This window comes from Podarcis muralis, chromosome 13 (assembly GCF_964188315.1).
Source record: "Podarcis muralis chromosome 13, rPodMur119.hap1.1, whole genome shotgun sequence".
Lineage (NCBI taxonomy): Eukaryota > Metazoa > Chordata > Lepidosauria > Squamata > Lacertidae > Podarcis > Podarcis muralis.
The window spans coordinates 18,378,110-18,390,393 of NC_135667.1; the positions used below are offsets into that span (position 1 = coordinate 18,378,110).

Below are 12,284 nucleotides of genomic sequence, written 5' to 3' on the forward strand. Positions count from 1 at the left end.
ACAGCATGTTTGCTTCTGCACTCTCATCCACTCAGCCTGCACTTTTTGTAAATAAACAGATTATTAGAAAAGATACTCTAAGTCTCCAGTATTCTGTTCGCCAAAGGAAAGTTTCCTTGTGAAGACTGCGGGAATGTGAGACAAGAATGTGAAACACTGTAGTCCGCAAAGGAACACATGGCTCTGCTGAATTTTGTTTATTAGGTTTTCTTTTATTCTTAAAATGCGTATAAAATATTAAAAGGCCAGGTCAAGAAGGTGAAAGGGGACTTTGGGGGAGCCAGCACATATATAATACTGTTACAGAAATAGCATTGGAAGGAACCCGTTTTTAATAACTTGCAAGCAGGCTGCTTGGTAAGGCTACTGGAGAAGCAAAATCTTTCCCATGTTTTCCAAATATTTTGTGCGTAATTGCTATGGGGCAAGAAGGCAGGATTAATCCGCCCAGCTTTAGAAGGATGGTGGATATGATTAGCCTAATTCCCCCACCCTATGCTCTTTTGGGGGAAAGTACAGAGTATAACCTCAGACTGGGGGGGATGAGATACTCCTTTAAAGTAGTTACTGGCTGGAGGGGAAGAGGAAAGTGATGCTATCTGAGTTCTCACCAGGGTCATTTTAACACGTTCTGCAGAAAAATGGGGGTTTGTTACTGAAGGTTGACTCAAGGGGGAGTTATAATCACTTGTGACTCCCTGAACAGTGGGCAGGTATTTTGCAAGTATTAGCAAATGGTTTTGTCCAAATCACACCTCGCATTTTTAGGCTGCCGCTTAAAATGTCTTGGGTGAAAACCTAAAAATACATGATTTAACATCACATGCAAAAATGCCCTTATGTTTCATGGTTGAAATTCAGAAGATGAAATTCATTTTTCGTGGCGATCTCAATGACCAATTTTCAAACTGTGCTATCATCAGGCTCTGTGTATAATGTCCCAGCAGTTAAGAAACGAGAGAGAGTTGCAGATTTTTCAATTCATGACAAACAGTTCTGTATGGACAACGTGATTAAGTCCTACTTTCTACTATTTTTGTGGTTTCAGTTCTTTCAATGAATTTATTAGGGTCCCACCCCAATGTTTGATATTTTAGCTTCCAAGCTGCAAATGTGGAACGAACACTGATTTTTTAATTTATTTTAAAAAACCCACAAGAAACATATTCAACCCTCCATTTTTAAAAATGGGGATTAAAAGGAAAAAAGAATGCTAGAAATGTTTGCAAGTTTGAGTTTTAATGTGTATTTCCATTTTTGCCAAATCTGAAAAATATTAGAGCCCTGGGAAATGCCAAGTGCAATATGACACCCCTTAAACTTGCTGTATTATGTGGAAGTACCTGATAACATGCAAACAAGGGGTGATACACTCACAATGCAGGACCCCAGCGGACCAATCCATGTATCGCATAGGATTTTGTACTATAACTGCCTTTGAAAACTGCAAAGAGTTAATACATAGCTAAATTCAGAGGAGAACAGGGCTCCTTCCAAGGCAAATGGAAGAGATCATCCAGTTGATGGTCACTCCTTTTTCCGAAGGTGGATGTAAATGATTCCACTGATGAGAGCCAAAGGAAAGGACAGCCACGCCAGCACAAAACAGTAACCAAAAGACCCACCCGGTGGTCGGCGACCCTGGAACTGTTCCACATGGGTGGTGTAGATCACGGCAGCTGTGAACACGGAGATAGCTGGAAACAGATCCAAGCAGACAATTAGCCCCGGATCCCTGTTAGCTACATCTTACTGCCTAAAGCTGCATTCAATGCTCACATCTTCACCAGGTATTTAAAGCTCCTGGCTTCCCCCCAAAGAATCCTGGGAACTGTAGTTAAGGGTGCTGGGAATTGTAGCTCTTTGAGATATAAACCATAGATTAAAGCCATGTGCTTTAAATGTACAATCCCTTTGCAGCGTGACAATGAGATCCCAAGGCATAAATCTTGCCGGCATCCATATTGGAATCTGCACTTTGCATCTCAGCATATTTTATAACATCAAAGAGAAGAGAACGATAACATATTTCAGATTTATCCAGCGGAATTACCCCAAAAGTGGTAGTATACTTAGCAATTTGGTGTTGCTGGGTCTTACGGTATACCTGCATGGCTCTTCCTCCTACATGTCCTCACCACTTCCTCACAAAAGCAGCTCCTACACATATACATGCCCCCCTCCATCACACTGTTTTACCCCGGGCTGCACTCATCCAAAGTATTACTTCCTTTCTGGCTCCTATGCTTCGTCTCTCCCAGTGAGATTTACTACTCGCCACAAGCTAATTAAACTGGGCTCTAAACAGCAAATCACCACCCCATACTTACATGTAAGTATCTGGAAGATCCCAGTGGCGTAGAACAGGCTTCCCCGCTTCATGGTGTAGAGTTGGCACATGAAGATAATGAAGGCTAAGCTGGAGAAGAGAAGACTTAAAACCATGAAGGCTTGGACTGCTTGAAGCCATGCTGTCGGGGAAAGATAAGTGTGGGGTGGTGAGAGAGGAGGAGACTATACATGCAGTAGAGAAGCAGCAGTTAATATGGTGTGCAATAGCCTTTGCTGTACTCACCACTGTCAGAGACTGTTTTGCAGGCCCAGGTGTTGGTGTGGTTATTAAGTGTGCACTCATACCAGATGTTCACGGTTTCCTTGTCGGGCAAGACCCACCAAGACTGGAAGAGAATTGCAACGGAGATTTTAGAAGCAGGCCTCCAAAGAGGGCTGGCTGGCTGGCTGGCTGAGCTTTTCCATCGGGGAAGCCAAGTAAGAACTGACTCCAACCAAGCAGTCAGCAAAACTTTAGAAAAGCCTGTTATTTCCCACCACAAATGGCTTGCACAGGTCCGTGTGGCCAGTGGGCTGATAACATTACTGGACATGCTTGGAAGACTAGTTCTCAAAGTTCAAAGGGAGTTTACTTTTGAGAGCAAACTTGAACGTTATAAGCACCAAGGTAATGGCTTTCTCAAAGCCTTTCCACACCTAACATAGCAACAAACATGCGATTGAGACCACATAAGCGGGAACTAGCATTAATCATGGCTCTCAAGTGCATCTGTATGAATGTGTGTTTCCAAACATGTGTTTGTTTCATTCATATAGTACGTTTTCATGGGTGCACTAATTAATAGTAAACACACACAGGGCTGATATAGCACTATGTTTATAGCACATCATAGACACTGTTGTTTGCAATCTTTACAGCAGAGGTGGCTGACCGGTGGCCATCCACATGTTGTTGGACTCCAAGTCCCATCAGCCGCTGCCCTGCTGATAGGGATGCTGGGAGTTGTAGTCCAGTAAAGGGCTACAACCTTATAAGGTAAGTCAATGCTATTATCCCCATTTTGTAGTTGTGGGAGGGAGTCAAAGCTAGGGAGTGTGGAAGAGAGTGGAGGTTTAAACTCATCTTAATGAGCATGGCAGAGGTGGGAGCAGAACTGGAGACTATCTTAAGTCTCTTCACCGCTATAGAGTGGTACCTCTGGTTACGAATTTAATTTGTTGCGGAGGTCCGTTCTCAAGCCGAAACCATTCATAACATGAGGCGCGCTTTCGCTAATGGTGCCTCCCGCAGCTGCTGCCCTGCCAGTGCGCGACTTCTGCTTGCATCCTGGGGCAAAGTTTGCAACCTGGAGCATCTACTTCCAGGTTAGCGGAGCTCGTAACCCAAAGCGTTCGCAAGGAGGATGGTACATAACATGAGGTTCCACTGTACTGCACCATCATGAATAACCGGGGGCTTGGTTGCTTGTTGAGCCTTGAGAATTTGGGTTCTACATAGGTATTGGAAAGGTATGTGGTTTATTAAACAGTTTCCTGTACAACTCACTGCCAGGGCTCCTAATACAGGCCTGCAGCAGGGTGTGCCCCAGTCCAAGGAAGAGCAGGAGTGGAGAGGCTGCAGGCTTCACTGTATTGTGGGGTCAGTAACTCACTGTGCCTAAATTCCCAGAGCTAATAGTACTGCCCTTCTTTACTGTGCATTATTATCCCCCTACTGCAGATTGGGAACTGAGTGAGAGAGGGTGGCTTGCCTGAGACGTCCTAATAAGCTACACTGCATATATAATAAATAAATATATATGTATGATTGCAAACCCATGCTTTCTATTTAAACGTAATGTAGAAGTGGGGCAAGGAAAATGAGTGCGTGGGAGGGGAAGCATTTATATCTGTTCTCTCATTCACTGATTCTCCTCCATAATTTATCTTTGCTTCTCTTTCCCACCCCAGCAGGACCTTATTTTCTAAGGCGAGGGAGTGGGGCGGGGGCAGCTGCAGGGGAGAGTGGACAGATTGGGGAATGGTTAGGAATCTAACCTACAGATTCTCCCTTGAAAAAACCCCTGACTCCAATGATGAAGCAAATGCAAAGTTAGCCTCATAATGTGTTGTTTCACCCCCAGATACACCATAAAAACCTGGGGATTCAACTACACAAGGTCTGAGTTTTAATTGTTCCTTTTTTTTTTTTGTAAGGTGAGTATTGTATGGCATCAAATCGGAATTATTTGCACAAATAAAAGAATGATGACAAATGTAAATAGTCTGTGCAAAGCAGAAGAAACACCCACACTTACAGTACAGCCCATAACTTATGTTAATGGATGTGCCATTCCATTTTAATTTTCAATAAGTTGTCATCTCAGGGAAACACATGTCAGGGCTTAACGAAGACAATGAAGTACACACAGACATGGTTGGTGAATAAATTGTGTATCCACCCCCAACACTGGCTGAAGATGCAGGCTCTAGCACAATTATCGTTTAAAAAGTTAACAAAACACCTTGAGTCAGGAGTAGAAGTGTCAAAAATATTCCAAGGCTACAGCTGCCAAATTAAGACACACCAAAATAAAATTAGGACTCTTCTTTCCTTTCCTTTTTTTGTCTCCAGGGACCAGAATAAAGCAGTACAGAACCAAAAATAAAAATAAAAATCAATATTGACATCAAAATAAAGGAGGCAAAGCACAAAAAGTACTAAAGAAAATTGGCTCCAATTTCTCACCTAGCAGCACAGGCCTAACCATGTCTACTCAAAAGTAAATCCTATTATATTCAGTGAAGCATACCTGTAAGCAGTGCTTTTAAAAAAAAATGTTTAGGGGTGGTCTCATTTTCCTTCTCATATTGAAGTACTGCCCCTCAATGAGGCTAAACTTAGATTCACAAAATGTTTAGGGGTATGCGTGCCCCTGCGTCCCCCCAGAAAAAGGACTGCCTGCAGGTCAGTGGGGTTGGGATTGCAGCCTATTATATGCCATGTCAAAGGCAGAAATCCCATTCTAAAGAAAGCTATCCTCTGCAATAAATTAACTTTATGTTCCCAAAGATTAAATGCCTCATTCAGGAGGGATGTGATAACCAATAATAATAATACGGTTATTAGTTATACCCCACCCATCTGGCTGGGTTTCACCAGCCACTCTGGGTGGCCTACAACCCTCTGATGGGTTCCATGTACTTGAAACATGCTAGGTAAACATGACCATTAGGTCCAGTCATGACCGACTCTGGGGTTGCGACGCTCATCTCGCTTTATTGGTTGAGGGAGCTGGCATACAGCTTCCGGGTCATGTCTAAGCCGCTTCTGGCGAACCAGAGCAGCACACGAAAATGTCGTTTACCTTCCCGCCAGAGGGGTACCTATTTATCCTATTTATCTACTTGCACTTTGACGTGCTTTCGAACTGCTAGGTTGGCAGGAGCAGGGACCGAGCAACGGGAGCTCACCCTGTCGCGGGGATTCGAACCGCCGACCTTCTGATCGGCAAGTCCTAGGCTCTGTGGTTTAACCCACAGCGCCACCCGTGTCTCATGAAACATGCTACTATGCAATAAGTTGGAGAGCTTCAGTGAATCAACAATTTCCTTTAGCACCTTCAGAAACTGACTGTCCTTTTTTGTGAGGTTGGGGCAGGGGAGGACTATGGAGAAGTCTAAGGGCTGGTCTGGGCCCTTGGAGAATTTGGTATCCAGAGCAGGAAGAGATAGCCAGCATCAACACTTTCAGTCGGGGCTTCTCTGTTCTCCAGACCAGCTCCAGGGTCCCTCACAGCTGGTGAGCTCCGTAATAATAAATTCAGCACCACCTAGCAGTATGGGCTTTATGAAAGATCTCCCCGGATAGGCAGCACGCAAGAACAATGTAGTAAGAATCACATGACAGGCACACAGAGAGATTGGTTGCTTCCAGGGTGAATGAAATTGTTTACCACACCTGGATTAAAGATTGGTATGCCCACTGAGGCACGGGGCCAATAAAAAGTTGCTTCCGAGGGCCAGATCTGGCTCACAACAGGCTACCAGCTGAACAAACCTAAAACAGAGGAGGAAAACAAGATGGACCAGCTTCTGCATTCTCTCACCTTGTCCAGCGTGGCGACGAAGAGTAAGATGAGAATGAGGACGTGGAGGGCAGTGACTGCAAAGAGAAGGAAACTCATCTTGGCAGCTGGAAGCTGGGGAGAGAAGGGTGGGCAGCATTAAACAAACCCTTGCAAAACGAAAACAACCTGTTTTCCGCACTTAATATTAGAGATAGGTGAGGGTGTCCAAAATCTGATTAAATCTTAGCAGAGTTTCCAACTCCAGACCTCCAACCTTCTTCACTCAGAAATCTTTCCAGCTCCAGCCTGAGCAACTAGACACCACTCTGTTCCTTCTCCGGAATGTAAGGGCCCCTGGTTTCCCATTCTAACTCCCTCCCCCGCTCAAAGGAGTAGATCCCATTCCCCCAAAGTCTTTGACTCGCAGCAGGCCTGTCTCCCCTGCCACAACCCACTTAGAGAAGCCAGGAGGAGTCCTGAGGCTCAGGCCCACTATTCTCACCCACTGCATCACTCCCAGAGGAATCGCAAGCCCCAGCTTCTAAGCACATCTTGTACATTTCTGTCTAGCTGTTACCCACACCTCATTGGGTCTGTCTGGGGATATCTAGAGCTCCGAGCCCCTCCTTGGACACGCCGTATTTCCCAGCCCCCTCCAGCCCAGAGAAGCAAGGAGCTGGGCTCATCCACCCAGCTCACATTCCTGTGGCTTTAGGCTTTGCCCTAATGTGATCCAGATGTTGCAGAGTCATGTGAGCCCTGGGCACGCCAGGGGTGGAGGTAGCAACAGCCTGGCTGTGTCGCTGCCGCCTCCTTCAGTCCCACCAAGGGGCCCTGCCTTTCAAATAGCAGCGAGGGAATCCTGATGGTATGACATCAGAAACTGCAGAGCAGCAAGAAAGGCAAAAGGAAGTTGCAAACATGAGGTTGGGGTTTTTTTAATAATAATAATAATAATAATAATAATAATAATAATAATAATAATAATATAAGCCAGCAGCAGCAACAAACCTACAGTTTCTGACTACATTTTCTCAGTAGTTAATTTCTTAAATTGACTTTTAAGGCAAGATCATACCACCTTAAACAGTCACAGCTTCCCCCAAAGAATCCTGGGGACTTTAGTTTGCTAAGGGTGCTGTGAGTTGTTAGGAGACCCACATGGAGCTACAATCCCTAGAGTGGCTTAACCTATAAAACAGGGATGGGAGAACTTTCTCAGCCACCAGGCCACATTCTTTTCTGGGGACCACATGCCAGTGCCACGTGGAACCAGAAGCAAAAGTGGCTGAGCAATTCATGTAAATTTTACCTGTGTACATTAAGCTACTTTCTACACTGACCCTCACACCCTGCTCCAACCTCCACCTAGGCAAGCAGGAGGCATTATCAGAGCTCAATGACACATTCCAGCCAGGCAAAAACTCTCAAGAGGGATGAGAAGCAAAGTTGGTGAGAGGGTGTGGCCTGAGGTAAGAGGGTGTGATCTAGGTAAAGTCACAGGGACAAGATAGAGAGGTCTGGAAGGTGAACTTTGGCCTCCAAGTCTGATACACACATCCCTCCCTCCCACCCCACTGTAAAGTATTGAAGTCCTATATCATGGCCTGGTACTGAAAACAAGTGCTTGGACTGAATCTTGGCTCAAATTAAGCCCAGTCCATTCTCCTTCCAGACCCACAAATTCTGCCTCCTGGTCTTTCATCTGTCTCCAGAAAGATCCCATTGCAGAAAACTTAACAGATTCTAGCTCCTAGTTCCTTGTGAATCAACCAGTTAAACTTCAATGCTCTCATTTGAAGCAGTAGCACTTTAAAGAGTCACAGCTTCCCACAAGCAGTCACCCAAAAGAACTGTAGTTTGTTAAGAGTGCATGTTAGGAGAGCTACAATTCCCAGAGTTCCATGGGAAGAGGGCATTGGGTTGTTAAACCATGCTGAGAATTGTAGTTTTGTGAGGGGAATAGGGATCTCCTAAGAACTCTCATCACCCTTAACAAGCTACTGTCTCCAGGATTCTTCAGGGGAAGCCATAACTGTTTGAAGTAGAATAAAAGGTAAAGGTAAAGGTACCCCTGCCCGTACGGGCCAGTTGTGTCCGACTCTAGGGTTGTGCGCCCATCTCACTTAAGAGGCCGGGGACCAGCGCTGTCCGGAGACACTTCCGGGTCACGTGGCCAGCGTGACGAAGCTGCTCTGGCGAGCCGGCACCAGCGCAGCACACGGAAACGCCGTTTACCTTCCCGCTATAAAGCGGTACCTATTTATCTACTTGCACTTAAGGGTGCTTTCGAACTGCTAGGTGGGCAGGAGCTGGGACCGAGAGACGGGAGCTCACCCCGCCGCGGGGATTCGAACCGCCAACCATGCGATCGGCAACTCCTAGGCACTGAGGGTTTACCCACAGCCCCACCCGCGTCCCTGAAGTAGAATAACACTGCATTAAATTGATAGCGCAAATGGGGTGTGCGTCACCCCAGGCACCCGAGCGGCTAGCTACGCCACTGCATACCTCTGAATTTTCCCACAGCAGCCAACTTAAGGCCATTCCTAGCTTTGAAAAATAAGGAATCCAGTGCCTGCCTTACAAAAAAGGCAGAAAAAGAACCCTTTTCATTTTATTTTAGGATAATAATACATAGAAGGATAAGTGGCTCCTATTATTACCGGTATTTATTATTATGTATTGCACTTATTGGACACGAGTGGCGCTGTGGGTAAAAGCCTCAGTGCCTAGGACTTGCCGATCGAAAGGTCGGCGGTTCGAATCCCTGTGGCGGGGTGCGCTCCCGCTGCTCGGTCCCAGCGCCTGCCAACCTAGCAGTTCGAAAGCACCCCCGGGTGCAAGTAGATAAATAGGGACCGCTTACTAGCGGGAAGGTAAACGGTGTTTCCGTGTGCGGCTCTGGCTTGCCAGAGCAGCGATGTCACGCTGGCCACATGACCCGGAAGTGTCTCCGGACAGCGCTGGCCCCTGGCCTATAGAGTGAGATGGGCGCACAACCCCAGAGTCTGGCAAGACTGGCCCGTACGGGCAGGGGTACCTTTACCTTTACCTTTTTATTGCACTTATTAGTTGCTCTTTTTTTACTAAAATGTAAACTCAAAGCAACTTGCAGTGCCATGCTCATAGGGTGGAGAAGGTATGCTAGCTGTGAGAGACAGGGCTTTTGGTATCTGCTTGGGTTGATCTGTTTCTCTGCTATCTGGGTATCTTACCATGCACCACATGACTAGGTTTTCACGCTATTCTGCTTCCTCTACAAAACTGTGAAATTATGCTAGCTTCGCCCAACTTTTTAAATTGTGTGTGCATGCCCTTAATTTGTGAACTGAATACGAAAGCTATATGGACTAGAATTTATATTTGGGAGTTTTTTTAAATAAAAAAACCTTCTCTTCTGCTTTTTGTTTCCTATGAATAACATTTGCAAATGACTCATTCCAGATTGAAAAGGCACTCCTCTTTTGAACACTGCCAACACACATACACATATGTCACTAAAATTTTCTGACACTGGCAATTAACACCTGGCTCCTAGGCAGAGAGGTCAGAATGCATGGATAGGCAACCTAAACTGCTTTATCACAGAAGAGCTCTTTAGAATAACTTACTTTGTTTTTCTGTGAGGATACTAAAAACAATGTTAACAATAAACAAGCATTTTTACAAGGGTGTAAAAAAACATATTAGAATTCACAAAATGGGGAGGGCACAATATAATACAGTCCTAAGTATGCACATTCAGAAGCAAGCGCCACTGAGTTTGATGGGGCTGAATCCAAGAAAAGTTGTTTAGGAGTACAGCACAATCCTGCATAACTTTACTCAGCAGGGTAAGTCTTCAGTGAGACTGACTTCCAAATGTGCACAGGACTGCAGCATCATAGTCCCACTTGCCTGGGAATAAGTCCCAATGAATTCAGCAGGACTTACTTCTGAGTAGTCTTGATTAAGATTGCGGCCTTAGTCTACTTTTTAAACAGATGCAAAATACTTTAAAGAAATACAAGAAAACAAAATCATTGTCCTAGATATATCTTTTAGGAATGTATACCTCCATCAGTTTAAGGCCTGGGGTAATTTTCACACAATTAAAGGCATTTCAGCATCTCATTTCTGCTGCACATGAAAATTGCAAATGGGGAATAAAAACTAGAAGAGAGACCAACAACAGCATTTGCTTTTCCATTATCACCATCCCGTTTAATCTTAAACCTCATACATGAAAAGGCCCTTTAGAAACCTAGGCTGGGTTTTATCAGCTGTAGTAGCAGAGTCTGTTGAGCTTAGGGTAAATAACTGAAGTATATAGGATGCTAGGAAATCCATTTTGGAAGAAGCACGCACCCCCATAAGGTATCACATTATCCCAAAATGCAATACCCGCTACATTGGAGAAGGGGCAGCATCTGGGGATCTGAGAGGTTCCCTGATTTCCAACACCTCAAGTACCTTGTTATTCAAGGCAGGCAGGAGTCTCAATGGGGGGGGGGGGGAACGCCGCCCCCTCGGTTTTTGTTTTAAGTTTCGCAGCTACCCTTTTGCGGTGCGCCGTGAGTTGGCTAAAACGTGGACGTTTCAGGAGGTGGAGCTGGGTGAGATTTATTGGGGGGGGGGGGCTACCCTCCATTTGCAAAATTTGCCTTCTACAACGACCTTCGTGTATCGGCCTAAGCAATGTATTGATCGGACTCCATCTAAAAAGCGCTGCTAAGGGAGCTTGGAGCGATCGGGTCGTGTGTCCGAAGGAAGGCTCCCTGAATTCTCTTGGGGAAGGAAATGGATCATAGCGACGAGCGGGCGAAAAAGAGAGGATTTTGGGGAGAGGACGCGGGGTCCAGAGGGTTAGAGCAGAGGGAGGGGCTGGCAATCTGACAGAGGGGAGTGGTTTGCTAAGGCTTCTTCTCCTCCCCCCCAGCCCCAGCCCCAGGCGTCAAATTGATGCCTCTCCCGTTCAATTCTCACAAATCCCTTTCTATTCCCTAAAAATAAATAAAAATCTGGCTGTCAGCTCTTCCGAGCCTAACTGGCAAGATCTCTCGATCTCTCTTCCCACCCCCAAACGGGAATATTATGGGATCCTGCCTAGCACCCTGCTTTAATCCCCCCCCCCCCCGCTTTCCCCAGGTCTCGTTTCCCAAATTCTCCCTCGAGAACCCAGGAGTTTTGGCACCCAACTTTCCCCCTGAGCCGTTGGATAGGTACCTGGAGGTGCTGATGGAGGGTCTAGGACGGAGGCAGCTTCCTGCTGCTCTTGTTGCTCCTGAAGTTTCCTCTCTTCGCCCCCTCCTTGGATTTAAAAAAACACACAAAATTCCCCAGTTTAGCTCATCCACATCGCACCAGGCTCACCCAGCCCTGCCCTTGGCAAAGGTCCACGTGGGTGGGACCAGAGAGCGCGTGGCTGGCCAGTTGCCCCGAAGAACGGAGTTGGGGAAGGGTGGCTCATTTGGGAGGGGCCCGACTTCTTGAAAATTGTAGCGCCCCTCCTCCAGTTGTGTCGTGTCTCTTTTGCCGCTTTTCTTCCTGGCTGACAAGGGCTCGGTCTGCACGGAAGGAAGAAACCACTCAGTCTTTTTCATCATTTCACTTTCTTGTCCGGAAAGGGAGGTGGGGGAACCTTTATCTGCTTGTCACGAAACTATTAAGACACAGAAGCGCTGGCCAGGTGAAAAGGGGGGTCTTTTCCTATTACTGACCCCCCCCCCCAACCCGTGCCGCACAACAAGTTTATTGTGACATGCACTTTCGTGGACTGGAACCCACTTCTTCAAATGAATCATCTTCAGAATTATCCTCTGTGTGGACTTGCCAGACCAGCTTTTGGACATTCATCCCGATTTGTTTGCAGGGAAGTTAGATGGAGGAGAGGTTGGATGACCATGGTGCATAAACAAGTGTTATCCCACACTTTCCAGTACGTTTCCCTTTCACCTTACT

General features: G+C 46.1%; 1 protein-coding gene across 4 annotated transcripts; it reads right to left on the reverse strand.

The window, feature by feature from the left end:
* Positions 1–1,220: 1,220 nt before the first annotated feature.
* On the reverse strand, positions 1,221–11,819 carry EMP3 (epithelial membrane protein 3 (MAM blood group)). 4 transcript variants are annotated; one of them, XM_028702891.2, is made up of 5 exons: positions 11,550–11,819; positions 6,381–6,473; positions 2,576–2,678; positions 2,331–2,471; positions 1,221–1,697 (listed from the first exon to the last, which is right to left on the reverse strand). In XM_028702891.2, exons 2-5 carry the CDS (start codon positions 6,456–6,458, stop codon positions 1,528–1,530), a joined length of 492 nt encoding a protein of 163 aa, XP_028558724.2. In that variant the 5' UTR covers positions 6,459–6,473; positions 11,550–11,819; the 3' UTR covers positions 1,221–1,527. The 4 variants fall into 4 exon arrangements, with proteins under 4 accessions (XP_028558724.2, XP_028558725.2, XP_028558723.2 ...); XM_028702892.2 differs by lacking the exon at positions 11,550–11,819 and adding an exon at positions 6,925–7,057; XM_028702890.2 differs by lacking the exon at positions 11,550–11,819 and adding an exon at positions 6,844–6,939.
* Positions 11,820–12,284: the final 465 nt, after the last annotated feature.